General features: G+C 46.5%; 1 protein-coding gene across 1 annotated transcript; it reads right to left on the bottom strand.

Annotated features, from left to right (window-relative positions):
* Positions 1-85: 85 nt before the first annotated feature.
* Positions 86-14,239, bottom strand: MRPL28 (mitochondrial ribosomal protein L28). Its single transcript, XM_061599952.1, has 5 exons — positions 13,800-14,239; positions 13,203-13,355; positions 12,726-12,860; positions 11,828-11,914; positions 86-11,319 (listed from the first exon to the last, which is right to left on the bottom strand). Exons 1-5 carry the CDS (start codon positions 14,091-14,093, stop codon positions 11,224-11,226), a joined length of 765 nt encoding a protein of 254 aa, XP_061455936.1. The 5' UTR covers positions 14,094-14,239; the 3' UTR covers positions 86-11,223.
* Positions 14,240-16,056: the final 1,817 nt, after the last annotated feature.

Here is a 16,056-nt window from a genome sequence, read left to right as displayed (position 1 = left end):
AGAGAGAAAAGTACACTCTCAGGCTCTGACATAGTGCAAGCATGAAATGGCTCTGGCCCCAGGAATTTAGACATTTCAGAGGAAGTCAATACTAGAATTTATTAATACATAAAATTGGTGTATGTACATACATTTAAAAAATAAGGGTAAGGAACTCTATGTACCAATGAGGAGAAGACATCCAGAATTTGAGCAGGCATGAAGCCACGCCACTGATCTCCCCTGCATTCTCAGAGAGCGGCCCTGGCTATTTTGGTGCTCCAGGTGAGCAGGAGGGATCTGGAAATAGGGTTTGGTAGATGCTGAACATCTGCCATTGTCTGAGGGAGCCTTTTGATCTGAGGACTGATCCAGGCACCTCTCCTTCCCTCCGGTGCACTGTGAAAACAAGAAGTCTTTAATCTCCCAGGAAGGCCAAGGAGGAAACTCTTGCCTGAAGTGTTACAGCAGGCAGCCTCTTGACTTGGGGAGTGTGGTTAGCGAAGGACTCTTGCTGGGAGGCCAGATTCTAGTTGTGGCTAGCCTGCTCCACTTGCCAGGAGGCACTTGAAGGCTCCCCAAAGAGCAATCCAAGGGCAGCAAAGCACTGATCTGCTCGGCAGAGAACAGACTCAGAAGAGAGAAGCCATTATTTTTCACAGGAAAAAGCGGCAACCTTTATTTTGTACCCTTAAATAAAAAGAGGTTTTGTTTATGTGGCCACCCTCTGCTCCAGAAGACTATTATTACTATTAATTATTATTAAATTTATTACCCACCCTTTTCCAGTAGTTACTGGAGTGGGTTACAACAATATAAATATTATTTAAAAGTTTAAAACAAATATTCACAACTAGAGGATCCTAAAATATGTATCTCTTAAGTGTCAAAAGCCAGGGTGAAGAGGTGACTCTTCAGCATAAAACAAAAGCTGTACAGTTGAAGTTGCCAGGCGCACCTCTGTGGGGTGGGAATTCCACAACTTAAGGGCTGCCACAGATGATGCCCTCTCCTGGGGCTATCCCCACCCCAAACGTCTGAGGGCAGTGGAATTATCAAGAGGGGCCCTTCTGCCAATCTCAACACCCAAGTGGGGCTGTAGAGAAGGAGGCGGTCTTTCAGATATTTGAGACCTAAGTCATTTAGGGTTTTAAACACTAGCATGAGGACCTTACATGGGGCCTAGAAACAAACTGGCAACCAATGCAGCAGTTTTAAAACAGGTTATGAGAGATCTAAATGGAACTCCAATCAATAATCTGGCTGCCGCATTTTGGACCAGTTGAAATTTCCTCTTCAAGAGCACAATCTGGAGTACAGAGGCCAAGTCATCTCTGTCCAAAAGGCACTCCTAGCCATTGACGCCACCTGAGGCTCTAGAAACAAGGCTGACTTCAGGAGCACCCCAAACTACAGACCTGAACTTTCCAGGGGAGTGCAACCCCATTCAGGACAAACACAAGTCTTTCCAGGTTGCAAGATGCAGCCTCAATTCATTGGCCCATATCCAGCCCATCACTGCCTGCAAGCACGGATCTAACACTTTGTTTATTTATTAAATTTACATCCCACCCTTCCTCCCAGAAGGAGCCCAGGGCATCTGTATATTAATGCCCAGAGTATGGGAAATAAACAGGATGAATTTGATCTCTTAACACAGGAGGGTATAGTGTCTTGATAGGTATAACTGAAACTTGGAATACAGAAAAGGATATAACTTGTTCAAAAAGAACAGAAGGAATAGAAAGGAGGTGGAGTTAAGCTATATGTTAAAAAATATATCCCTGCACAGAAATACAGGAGGATGAGCTTGGTAGCCCCATCAAGAGCATCAGGATTAAAATAAATAGGACAAGGAATAAAAGGAACATGGTGGTTGGAGTCTACTACCAACCACCCAATAAAGATGATGAAGATGAAACTTTTGAAAAACAAATTGCCAATGTTTTGAGAAGGCATGATGTAGTAGTAATGGGAGCCTGCAATTACTCCAATATCTGTTGGAAGACAAATTTTGTCAAATATGGCCCCTCCAAGATGTTCCTGACTTGTGTTGCCAATAACCTCCTCCTACAGAAAGTGGAGGAACTAGAGGATCAGTTGGCATTGACCTGATTCTAACCAATAGAGATGACTTAGTGGATGAAGTGGCAGTTACAGGAATCCTGGGGAGAAATGACCATGTTATACTTGAGTTCTGGTTTTTAAAAGAAGCAAAAGCTGAGAGTAGCCATATGCATACCTTGGACTTCAGGAAAGCCAATTTTAATAAACTCAATGATAAGTCAGGTCCCATGGTAAGCAACCCTAATGAGAGAAGGAGTCCAAAATAGGTGGAAGGTTCTAAAAAAGGAAATTTTAAAGACACAATGGCAAACAATTCCAACAAGGGGAAAAAGTGGAAGATAGCAGAAGAAGCCAACGGGTCTCCACAAAAAGCTTAGAGATGACTTGAAAAGAAAAAAGGACACATAAAGGAAGTGGAAGGAAGGCCAGGCCACAAAGGAAGAGTACAAACAGCATGGAATTGCAGGGATAGCATCAGGAAGGCTAAAGCTGAGAATGAGGTTAGGTTAGCAAGAGATGCTAAAAGCAACAAAAAAGCTTTCTTCAGGTGTATGCTTAGTAAAATACAGAAAAGAAATGCTGTTCAATAAGGATGGGAAAATGATAATAGATGACAAAAGGCAGAAGTGCTCAATTCCTACTTTGGCTTATTCTTCTCCCAAAAGAGGGACTATGATGCTCCTGGCAAACGTGAAGTACAAGTTGAAGAGGCAGGATTGCAGCTTGAGATTGATAGACAAATGATCAAGGAATACCTAATCACTTGGAATGAGTTCAAATCTCCAGGGCCTGATGAACTGCATCCTAGAGTAATGAAGGAACTGGCTGAACTCCCAGAACCACTGTCTATTATCTTTGCAAAATCATGAAGGATAGGTGAAGTGCCGAATGACTGGAGGAGGGCTAATGTTGTCCCTATCTTCAAAAAGGGCAAAAAGGAGGAATCGGGAGTCTACAGACCAGTCAGTCTCACATCAACCTGTGGACCTAATATATCATGGCATCAACAACGCTTTTAACAAAGTAATATTCTAATTAGCAAGCTAGCTAAATATGGGCAGGATGGAAAAACTATCAGGTGGATCCACAGTTGGCTACAGAAGATACTCAAATAATGCTTATCAATGGTTTCCTCTCAAACTGAGGGGAGGTAACGAGCGCGGTACCGCAGGGTTCAGTCCTGGGCCCGGTGCTCTTCAACGTTTTTATTAACAATTTGGATGAAGAGGTGCAGAGAACGCTTATCAAATCTGCAGATGATACAAAATTTGGAAGGACAGCTAGTACCCTGGAAGACAGAAATAAAATTCAAAATGATCTTGATAGGGTGGAGCATTGGGCTGCATACAACAGAATGAAATTTAACAGGGATAAGTGTGAAGTTCTACACATAGGAAAAAGAAACCAAATCCACAGTTATAAAATGGGGGATATTTGGCTCAGCAATACGACATGTGAGAAGGATAGAGTATGAAGGATGCCACCTTGAGCTCGGTAGGAAGGGTGGGATATAAATTTAATAAATAAATAAATAAAAATAAAGATCTTGGAATTGTCGTTGCTCACACACTGAATATGAGCCAACAGTGTGATGTGGCTGCAAAAAAGGCTAATGCTATTTTGGGCTGCATTAACAGAAGTATAGTTTCCAAATCGCGTGAAGTACTAGTTCCGCTCTTTTTGGCACTGGTTAGGCCTCATCTTCAGTTCTGCATCCAGTTCTGGACACTGTACTTTAAGAAGGATGCAGACAAACCGGAACAGGTTCAGAGGAGGGCAACACGGACAATCAGGGATCTGGAAACAAAGCCCTATGAGGAGAGGCTGAAAGAACTGGGCATGTTTAGCTTTGAGAAGACTGAGGGGATATATCATAGCACTCTTCAAGTATTTGAAAGGTTGCCACACAGAGGAGGGCCAGGATCTCTTCTCAATGGGCTCAATTTACAGGAAGCCAGATTTTGGCTGAACATAAAGAAAAACTTCCTAACTGCTAGAGCGGTATGACCATGGGACCAATTGCATGGGAAGGTGATGGGCTGTCCAACACTGTAGGCATTCAAGCAGCAGCTGGATAGCTACCTGTTGGGTGTGCTTTAACTATGATTCCTGCATTGAGCAGGGGTTGGACTCAATGGCCTTAGAGGCCCCCTCCATCTCTACTATTCATGGATTCTATGAGCCCAAAGTCTTGTTCCTGGTCAGACACCGCTAGTTCATACCCCATGAGTTATATTGTTGTTATGTGTCTTCAAGTCAATTTCAACTTATGGTGACCCTATGAATCAGCAACCTCCAATAGCATTTATTATAAACCACCCTGTTCAGTTATGAAATTGATTTTCCCCCCAACATGCATCACTTTCCACTGAATTGCATTTGCCATTTTACTACCCATTCACTCTTTGGAAAGGTCTTTTTGAAGCTCTTCACAATCCTTTTTTGTTTTAACCAACATGAACAACTTAGTATCACCAGCAAAATGGTCACCTCACCCCTAATTCCAGATCATGTATGAACACATTAAGAAACACAGGTCCCAACATCAATCTTTGGAGGACTCCACTTTCTACATCTATCCACTGGGAGAACTGTCCATTTATTCCTACTCTCTGCTTCAAGTTTCCTAGCCAGTTCCCCAGCCATAGTTCTTGATTCCTGAATTCCCCTCAGTTAGTTCAGTGCAAGCACATCACCAAGGCTCTTTGGAATGAGAAATAAAAAAACTTGCTAAAAAGTCTTGTGGAGCGTCTGCTTCAGCCCCTACTGCTGACCCGGGAAGTCTGTCTGCCTGCCACTGCAACAGCAGAGTAACTGGATTACTAATGCGCATTATATATGCTACTCTCTGCGGGGCAGGGCCTTTTGTTGGGGCTGAATATGTCACAGCCAACAAAAGTAGACTGGATTAGCCACAGTGGATTAAAAGATTTTCCTCTCTAAATTTACCTCATAATGCAACATTCACCCTAGAAGATCCCTTTGAAGCAGACACGACTTTGTTATTTTGCCATCTGTGAGTTTGCTTTTCATTAAGTATGCAGCTATGAACGGAGCCACCTTGCTATAGGGCAGCCATGAGATGCGTCATTCCCAACTCAGAGTAGAAAGAGAAATTGCAGGGTGTTATAGAAACTATTTCATCGGGAAGGAAGTAACACCAAGGACATGTCCCTCCTCCCCAAACACTCCTGGCCCACACCCACAGGATTTGGGGAGAAGAATAGACAGCCAAATATATCCACTTGTGTGCCAATGAAAAACTTTGTGAGTTCCTGACATGGACACTGAGCCGCTAGGCTATTCACAAGGTGCTCAGAGCCCCCCCACTGGAAGAAGCTTATCTATTATGGACAAATCTCAGGTTTCAGCAATTATCATTTAACACACACACACACACACACACACACACACTCATTCATTCTCTCAAAAGAGCTCAGTTGGGAAAAGTTTGTCTCCACTTCCTCTCCCCTATCAGGATTCCCTAGCAGACAATTTTCTGCAATGGGTCATGTTAGTGCCATGACTTTCACAAGCATGCAAGGTGATGGCTGCAACAGGGGAAAACTCCCTCTGTGCATCCTACAGTTCTGATGCTGTCACCCAGCCCCCTCCACCGCCGCTGCCATCACAATAGGAAACACACAACTCTATCCCAATCCTTTGGGCTTTGAGCTCTAAACAAGCCTTTGGACATCGTCACCATGTCTCCATCAAGAATATGGTGAATTTAAGCACTCCCCCTGCCACCCGACAAATGCAGTAAAGCTAATGTGACTTTGCAGCATATTGTGGTCCCTTCACAGGGGGAGGGGCCAGTGGGTGACTGGAATCGGGTGCTCACCTCGCTCTGCAAGAGCCCAGCTGGGGGCTTTTAATGAGCTGGCTTTGCAAAATGTGATTTGAAAGGCTGACAAAGGCAACCTAGAGAGAACAGCTCCCTATTTTCTCATCCTGATTTCTTTGTTGTTTTGTGGGGCAGGGCGGGGCAGCGGCTGGCGATGGCCAAGGGCTGGTTGGGCGGTGGAAGGGCAATGGCAAAGAAAGAAGGCAGTCAATGGCAATCGAGGAAAAGCTCCATTGTCTCACCTGCTGTCTGCGCAGTGCTGGCCTCCTGCTGGGTTTTTCGCCGTCCGCCATGACAGGAGCTGTCCGGAGCACTTTCCAATACTCTGAAAACCCCTTTTCCTTTCATGGCAACTGAGTGGCTGGAAAATGGCAATCTTTACTTTATACTGCAGCTTTGGCTCCTCAACCTGATTGGCTGAGGCCAGTACCAAATGATGGTCCTTCAAATCCTATTGTAACTATGGCAACAAGCCCCTGTAGGCATCACTGATTTACTTATAATTGCTGGATAAATTGTCCAGACAGACCCCTTTCATCTCACATAGTACCATTTCCCTCCTTTCTTTTTAGGGTGAGGCACTAAAAGGCAGCAAACTCTTTTGATACTATGGAAAGATGCCATCTCGTCTTCCCTATCTGGGCACCTTCTGCTCCTTGCTGTGACTGAATACACAGTGCCTTGGTCAGGTGTCTCTGTGTAGTAACAGAAGGCAAAACGGAACAATCTTTGGGAGGAAAACGAAGGCTGAAGGCAAAGAGAGGAAAGTGAAAAGCATCCAAGGGAAGGGGGATGAGGATATTGTGGCACTCCGGTTGAAGGAAAACTACTCTTGCATCCGCTGAATTTGCCTTTCACCCACATTCATTTCCTTCCCACCATGCCTATGGTAACGTTTGCACTTGTCACAGATCATGAACACCACCTTCCCCAAGCAGCCAGCAGAAGGCAGGCAAGACACTGGAGAGGGAACACCAATGACGCAACAGGTGCACAACTCTCCTGCTGGGCACCCATTGTCATCTATTATGCACCAATCCCTCCATGACCAGGACCATATCAGGGGCACCCACATCACCCTGGACCCACCCAAAAGCACTACACCCCTGTGGTGCCAAGAACTGCTTGGCAAAGGGATCTGCCAGCCCTGAAGTGAACTTTGCTGGCAAATGATGCGTGAACTGCTACGAGACAAAGAGTGGATTTTGATATACAATGAGTAATACTAACTGGTGCATGAGGAGCTTCTCACACAAAGTGAGCAATGGTTCACCTGGCCCAACATCATCAACACCCTGACTAGCAATAGCTCTCCAACTCCCAGGCTGCTTAGTGGAGATGACGGGACTTCCAGCTGGGAACCAGTATATTCAAGACAAGTACTCGCCCCCTCCACTACAGTTAATCAGCATTCTCTGAGACATGCAATAAAAAGCTCAAGGCCAGGGAGCAAAAATGCCTGCAGGGTGTGTGCAAGGAAGCAGCAAAAAGGATGTTGGATCACAGCAGCTGAGACTAAGTCCCCATAAAGAGGGAGGACGCAAGAACAATTCCTCTCTGAGGAAAAGGTGCAGCGTTTGGGGCTTTTTTGTTCAGAGAAAGGACGAATCAGAGGTGACATGATAGAAGTCAATAAAATGATGCATGGCATGGACAAAGTGGACAGAGAAAAGGTTTTCTCCCTCTCTTATAACAAGAGAACGTGGACATTCAATGAAGCTGAATGTTGGAAGATTCAGGACAGACAAAATAAAGGTTCACAGTGTATAGTTAACCTATGGAATTCGCTCCCACAGCAAGCAGTGATGGCCACCAACCTGGATGGCTTTAAAAGAGGATTAGACAAATTCATGGAGGATAAGGCTACTTAGCAGTGGCTACTAGCCATCATGGCTATGCTCTGCCGCCACAGTTGGAGGAAGTATGCTTTTGAATACCAGTTGATGGAAACGGGGGGGGGGATGCTCTTTGCACTCAGGTCTTGCTCGAGGGCTTCCCTTTGGCCACCGTGAGGACTGGATGCTGGACTGGATGGGTCCCCTTTGGCCTGATCCAGCAGGCTGTTCTTATGTTCACAAAGATATGGACCTGCACCAAGAGAAAGTGAATGCGTCCACAGGACTGGTGGCTCTCCCCAGAGGCCACATGGCAACAAGCCACTTTCCAGAGAATATCCAAAGTATCTGGAACCAGCTATGGCACAGCAACTGAGACAGCGAGCCTTAAAAAGGGTAGTCTGGCATTAGAGAACAGGCAACTAAGGTGATCAAGTAATTCAAGCATTTTCCCCCAAGGAAATATTTCATAAGCTGAAGCTTAAGTTGGGAAAGCCTTTGCAAGCGGACCATGATGGAAGTGTACAACTACAGAGAGTGGAGGGAGAGCTGTTGCTCCTCAGGCACCCCACACATCTCAGGGGCCATCAAATGCAACTGATTAGCAGCAGGGTTCAAACAAAACACAACATTTCTTCATTCAATGTCAAACACATTGGGGCAGGACAAAGAATCGTAGCCAATTATGTTTCACTCAGAGTAGACCCACTGACATTAATGAATCTAACATAGCCATGTCCACTTCGTTTCAATTGGTCTACTCTGATTAGGACTAACATTGGATGCTGCCACAACTGACTTCAAAAAGGACTAGATAGCCAGGACAGCCAAGACTAACCCTCCCATCCCTGTGATCCTTGAGACAAAGACCCTGCTGGCTGGCTGGCAGCTTGCAACTGGAGACAGCGTGCAGAAGCTACAATGCCACCACCCACGCTCTCTCATTAGTCAAGCACTGGAAGAGGAGCCTGGATGCTGGAGAAGACCAGAGGGGATCCACCTGGCCCAGCACCCCGTTCTCACAGCCAGACACCGCAATGGGGGAAACCCACAATAACATGAGTGTGGCAGCAGCAACAGCAGCACCCTCCTCAGTTGTCCACATTCCCAAACAGCCGCCACTCAACAGCCAGGGTGATATAGCAATCAGAGTCAGGCTAGGAACTGGAAGGCCATGGTTTAAATTCCCATGAAGCTCACTGAGTAACCTTGGGCCAGTCATTATCTCTCAGCCTAATCATTCCTGGGATGAAAGGTGGGATATAAATACAGTGCCTTGCAAAAGTAATCACACCCCTGACCAATACTCACATATTACTCAATTACAAATGGTACACTGCAATTTCGTTCTGTTTATTTTATTTTGAAACACAATTACAATGTACCATTTGTAATCCAGTAATATGAGAGAATTGGTCAGGGGTGCGATTACTTTTGCAAGGCACTGTATAATAAATAAATAAAATAAAGAAGCATACCACCTTCAGCACGGGAAGCTGTACATACAGTAAGGTCCTGCTTTTTGGCGTTCTGTTAATACGGCACCAGCAGGGCGATCAGCTGGAGGGGGGGCTGGAGCTCCCCACGCTCCAACTGATCTCACTCTGAAGAAGGGGAAGATCAGCTGTAGAGAGCTACAGCTGATCTCCTCTTCTGGCACGATCAGACTCCCGAGCTCAAGCTGATCGCGCCGGAGGAGGGAAAGATCTACTGTAGCTCACTACAGCTGATCTCCTCCTCCAGTGCGATCAGCGGGTTAGGTTCCAGACCCCAGCACTACAGCTGATCCACTTTTCAGTGGTTTTCGCTTGTCGGCAGGGGTCTGGAACCTAACCTGCCATATGAGTGGGGCCCCACTGCAGTCATGCTGAGGCAAGATTTGAAGTAGAAGCTTAAAGGTCCACATGCTATTCACCACTATCCTTCAGTCTGACCCTCTAAGGTGGTTCTTAGGTTAATGACATGGGGCCATCAGAGATGTGTCAATTTAAGCATAACAAAGATGACTTACACACAGAAAGCAGTTGTCTGCTTGTAATAATCATTGTTATTCTGCATAAGCATAGAGCCACTGTGCAACCCTCACTGATGTTGCAAAGTGTGCCCCACAACGGCTCTGCTAGTTGCTGCTGCTTTTCTGATCTGTTCAAAGTAGAAACACAGAAGTGCTTCTATTTCTTTTACCAGCCACAGCAACACAATGTTCTGGTAAACATTTGCCTTACTTGGGCTTGAGAGGCATGCTATAAAGCAGGGACACTAGGATTCAAAGACACAGCAACAACCCTCCAAGAGACCAAAAAGGAAGGTGGGGAGACAGCATGCCCGTTCAAGGGACTCAAGTTCCTTTTGTCAGCCTGGAACAGGAGTAAGGAACCTCTGGCCTCCAGGTCAACCATGGCCCTTCGGCAGGTCCTATTTGGCCCCCAAGGCCATTTTCCCCAAACCATGCCCACATGCCCATCAGCTGACTGGCGGGACAACAGGGTGTAATCCTGCATTGGCTGTGAGATTCTGTTCCCAGCAGGAACAAGATCACACAGCAAGACAGCAGGATTTATTCCATGTTCATCAGTAAAAGTGCCCACTGAAGCAGCTCACAAATGCAAGTTAATTCAAATAGGCTTTTTCAAAGGCTTTAAAACAGCTCCTGCACTCCTGTTTACTCAAAAAAGTGAATCATAAGGGACTTTGACAGGTAACATCATAATGATATGTGACTGACAATGGTTGGCTTCTCCTACCTGTCCAGTTTGGCCCACAAGGCAAAGCCTGATAAGGATCTGGCCCATGGAGCCAAAAAGGTTCCCTGTCCTTGGCCTAAAAGAACAAGTGACTGTACTGTTTCAATAATAATTTACATGCCGTTGCTTCTTCTCTTTGCTGCTATGCTTTGGACCTTAATAATCTTACAAAAACTTGTAATCTTACATGAAATGGACTGTTCACTAGGCTCCTTTCCTCAAGAGAGACAATCTGACCCATTTTTTATTTTCTACAAACACTCGCTCTCTGGCCAGAAGATGGCCCTGCAGACAAGATGCCCTAGAAGCCAAGAAACTATGTGCTGCGTCCTAGGGTTCTCCAAAGCCTGTTGATGAAGGGCTCTTGCAACAATCAGCCTGAGGTTGGGGATCTTGGCAGGTCCAAAGGATCACAGCAGACAAGGTAACTGCAGGTGCAGAGTCTTAGCAGCTACATGCAAGAAAAGCTGGCAAGCCTGAGATAAAAGCACTCTCTTCTTTACTGATGCTCTGCAAAAGCATCCTGAATGGAAGATGAGGAGGCAGCTCAAGATGGCTAGTCCAAATCCAGGCTTGCCCCCTTAGAGGACACAGCAGACAGCCTTTTTGTCTTCACAAAACATGCCTCAGACAGCTAACATATACTTAACCATTCTGGATCCAGCTCTATCAGAGGAAAGTTCCATCCCTTGGTCTGTTTAACAGAAGCCCAAAGGAAACAAGGCATTCACAGCCAGTTTCCTGTGTCTTGTTAGACCTTCTGCACTTCAACCAATTCAGAATGCTTCTGTTCTTGGAGCTGCTGCATCAGTCCTTCTGCAAAAACTCTGAACAGGGGAACAGGGTCCTGAGAGAGACAGAGAAAGACTGAGATTGAGGGTAGTGGGGAGAAGACACAGTGAACTGGCTACACAAACACCAGGTTTGCAAGTTAATGCTAAGCCACAGTTAACGTAAATCACTGTTTATAAACCACCAACAAGCATGGCTTACACGTTCATGATTAGTAAACCATAATTAAGCCATTGGTCTGGGTTCAGATGACCAAATAAACCATGGCTTAGTGTTATGTGCAAACCAAGCCAAAGCATCACAGCAGCCCTTCACAGAAACTAGCAACACCTTAGAAATGGAATGAGTACAGGAACCAGATTGGCCCCCAGTGTGAACAAGATGCACTCCCAGATAACAACGCATAAGCAACATATTGCACATTGTCCCAGAGTGAACAAACCTTGGCAATGAAATGCACTGCACCTAGGCATAAACCATGGTTATTTTACGCAGCCCTGAGTGTCACAGATGGATGTTGCAAAGGCAAGACTAGCCCACAAACCCAAAGGGTGGAAACACACCTTCTTCTCCAGAAGCCGCTGCTTTTCTATAGCTTCTTCCAAACTCAAACCAACCCATTCTGCCTCCTCTTCTGGGATCACAAACTCCTGTGTGCAAAGTAAAAGTGTTACCACTCAGTGTGAAGACTCACTGGATGGCAGTAAATAAGCAACATTAGAAATTGCCTTGTATCATGTCAAGCCACTGGTCCACCTAGTTCAGTATTGTCCACTGACTCCAAGGTTTCAGAAAGTAGACTCTCCCAATCCTACCTGGAGATACTGGGATTTGAAACTTTTGCTTACAAAGCATGTGCTCCGCCACCCGTATCACTACAGCCCTTCCCAAGTTGGATTTGGCACTACCAGGAGAGAAGAGAGAGGAACAACAGTTTATAGCCTTGGACACATGTTTTAAGACAGATATACTGGCCTTTCTACTTTCTCTAGCTATGCAACTTCCACAAGTACCACAAGTCCCAATCCCAACAGCAAAGTTTAAAGAAGTAGAGAATGCAGAGCAGAGCTGGGCACACAGCTTATACTCTGGCCCAAGCACACTAAAGCTTTTGCAATCCATCTACAGCCCTTGTAACAAAGCTGTCCATAGCAATGGTGGATGTTGACTTAAAGGCAACTGAATGAGCCTCTACAATAACCCAACCAATGTAGGCATATTGATGGACAGGGCTAATAACATTTGCCATTAAGTATTTAGAGCACTTCATATACATTACCAATTTGTAATTCTTACAACAACCCTGTAAGATTTGAACTGCCTGATTCATAGTTCAGCCTCTTTCTTACTCACCAAACCAGCTCCCTGGAGCAAATAAAGAGAGAACTGAAACAGTTCCACAGCATTTCCACAGGGAGACTACCGCCTCCTCAGGAGCTGGCAGCAAAGGAAGATACCCACCTTGTACTTATTGTAGATAGCCTCTCTCTTTGATGGATCATCTCGATGGAGAGAAGGGTCACGACGTGCAAGTCTTAGTAGCATTACACGTTTCAGGTCCATACCCAATTTAGAACACAGCTCAGCCTTTGATGTCTGCAGGATCAAAGAAAAAGTAACAGCTCTTCCCCATTTCCACAGATTTGCTCAAGGCCAAGAGAGCGAGACCCCAAGTCAACAATCCTAGGAGCATCCTAACTTCTATCACATAGGTCAAAGAAGAACCTGTGTCACCCCAAGCAGAGTTCTGGGAAGTGACCCACACAGACTGACTCTTGTCATACTGCTTTAAGCTATCAAGTATTTATTAGACAGTACTCAAGATGAATTGTTTCAAGCTTGGAGATAAGATGGCCTGTCAAACTGCCATTACAGACCCCAGTGGGTGGGTGAGAGTCTCCCCCCCCATTATTAGTGTGACCCAGAATACACATTTACCTTTAAGATGTAGAAATCAAAGCCATAAGCTGCATCAATCTGGTCCAGTGTCCGCATAGTGACTGTAATGGTTAGCTTCTTATCGAGAATCTCGCTGTAGAGTTCTCGATAGAAGAGTTGTGGCTTCCAGGTCTTCCTCACCCTGGCTGAAAGCTTAAGACAAAGGAAGGGCAGATACAACCAAGTTCCCGCACTTCCTGCCCCAACACCCATCTGTCAGGCAGAGGATGCACTGCCCGGGTGACAGCATATAGAAACTGGAAAGAAAAACAACCTTTTCAGGGCCAATATGGAAAGCAGCCCTTTGGCCAAATCATATTGTTGGTGCATTTCGCTAGGTGTTGGACACTGCCAGCGGTTCTCCAGGGTATGGGCATAGCCTTCCCCAGGCTGACCTGGAAATGTTGGAGATCGAGCCCGGGCCCTTCTGCATGCAGCTCATGGGCTGAGTTACGCCCTTTCCCTGCTGCCAGCCCGGCCTGCTTTCGCTCCCGCGCTACACCCAGAGCGATACCTTGGCGGCGATTACTACCTAAGCCGCTAGTCCTCAAGGGCGCAGACACCGACGCGCCCCGCACAGCAGTCACAGCAGCCCACCTTGTCGCCCTTGGCGTAGCGGAAGCCGGACACCCAGCCCTCGCCGCCCCACAAGCCCTCCTGGCTCTCAGGCGGGAAGTACACCGGCACCGGAACGTCCTGCAGGCGCTCGCGCTCCCCGGTGGCGGCGCTGCGCGCGTACTTGGCGCCGTGGGGCCTCCAGTGGACGGCGACAGGCGGGGCAGCGGCATCCTCCCGCAGGGCGCGCAGGTAGTGGGCCGGCAGCCGAGCGAAGATGCCGCGCTGCAGCCTCAGCGCCTCCCACAGCCGCGGAGGGACTGTGTGCAACGGCATCGCAGGGACGGAGAAAGCGAAGCGGCCTCTGCCCCCGGCTGGCGCGAGAAGCTTCTACTCCGGCGTTGGCTCTCCGTCCGAAATGCGCAGGCGAAGGTCAAGGCCGGCCAGGCGCAGGCGCATGACAACATCGACCCGGAAGCAAAGGCGCCGCGGAGCCAAAGGCGCTCCTGCTTCCTTGTCATTGGAGCAAACGCTGCCGCGGGCGTGGCCTACAGAAAGCGGCGATTCAGGGCCCCATGGCCTCAGCCCCGCCCCTATGCCGTTACCATGGTGGCGGGAGGCGGAGCTATTCCCAAGCAGCCCCTTGGACTCCCTCAGAGTCAGCTGACCGCTTGGGCCGGCTGGCTGGCAGGCGCGAGTGCGCATGTCGCCCGGCCCTCACCGCGCCCTGCTTAGGGGAGGCGCCTTTGGGCTGGAAGTTCATACCTGCACCTGTCAGGGGAGAGTGGCAAAAATATGTCTGGAACTTGGCCTGCTTTGACAAATAAGCAGAGCTTGGAAAATTTACTTTTTTTGAACTACAACTCCCATCAGCCCCACCCAGCACGGCCAGTGGATTGGGCTGATGGTAGTTCAAAAAAGTAACTTTTCCAAGCTCTGCAAATAAGCCAATAAAAAGATCAGAGATGCGGGCATGGATTAAACAGACACGCCCCAGGAACTATTGTGATTCTCCCCAATACAAATCCTAGCTCTGGAATGTCTAGATACATAGCAGGAGCATATCAGACCTCAGGCATGACCTTTAACTGAACCAGACTGTCATCTCCACCCTAGCCCCACCCCGCCCCCAGGGTTGACGTGTTAAACGTAAAAAACAGCTTCAGAAACTCTAGATCTAACAGGAAATAATGTGGTCCAGCTTGAGGTAGCAACTTTTTAGAAAAGCAGGAAACGGCTGGTTTTGTATTATGCTAGCTTTGTGCAGGAACCGCAAGATGAACTTTGAATGACAACTGCTTGACCACACTTTAAGGAACAGAACCTTTTTAATCTTAGTGGTTTGATGGTTTACTAGGTAAAGAAACCAATGTCTTATTAACCACTTTTTATAAGAATATAATTAGCACTATGTAGTGACAAGTTATTATGTTGAGGTGGCTTTTAGACAGGGTAGAAGAGTATATAAGGAGCTTAAGACTGTAAGGGTGCTCGCTTTCTAACTTGGTTGCAAGATCGAGACCCAGGCTTGGCAAAGTATACTTTCATATTGTAAGACCTGGTCAATGCTCTTTTAATCATTCTTAGGGAGAGTATTTTCTGTATCAGGGATAGATAAATAAAATAGAGTTGTATTATTCATGGTTGTTCTTGCTGGCTCTTTTTTATAATAATTGTCTCTCCCATAACACAAGAGAGTGCTGGAGACTCATCTAGAGGGTTTTGTTACTTACAAGAGGAACCTTGGTTCTTAGGAATCATAACACATCTTGGGGTTCAAAATCCAAAGAAGAGGTTACCATGACACCCCCCACCCTGGGACCTGCAATCCTTATAGCGGACTACACCGCAGGGCTGTTGTAATCCACTCTTACCCCCCCCCGAACTTCGCTATCCGGGCAGCACTATTTTTAAACATTGAAAAACTTTTTAAAACTTGAAATGTTTCGCAGAGTGGTTGAATTGGATGTGGAGGAAGTTAATTAGATAAAATTTAAAATACGTGACATCCCCTGGGACAGGTGTGGGGGACCTTTGGCCTTCCAAATGTTGCTGAACTGCAACTTCCATAATCCCTAGCCATGAGCCATGCTTGCTTGGGGGGATGGGAGCTGTAGTTTGGCAACATCTGGAGGGCCAAAGGTCCCACACATCAGAGCTAGGGCGTGGGGGGACTGGTTTTGCTTTTAAGATGTTGTACAGTGTTGTATGAAAAGTCAATAAAATATAATTCTAAGAAAACAATGGTACAAAATAAAGTCAGTGTTGAAAAGAGCAGGAATGTCTCCATTGACCAGGA

Source organism: Rhineura floridana, chromosome 17, assembly GCF_030035675.1.
Source record: "Rhineura floridana isolate rRhiFlo1 chromosome 17, rRhiFlo1.hap2, whole genome shotgun sequence".
NCBI classification, from domain to species: domain Eukaryota; kingdom Metazoa; phylum Chordata; class Lepidosauria; order Squamata; family Rhineuridae; genus Rhineura; species Rhineura floridana.
The sequence above is the reverse complement of the archived record's forward strand: the minus strand, read 5'-3'. Positions and strand labels throughout refer to the sequence as shown.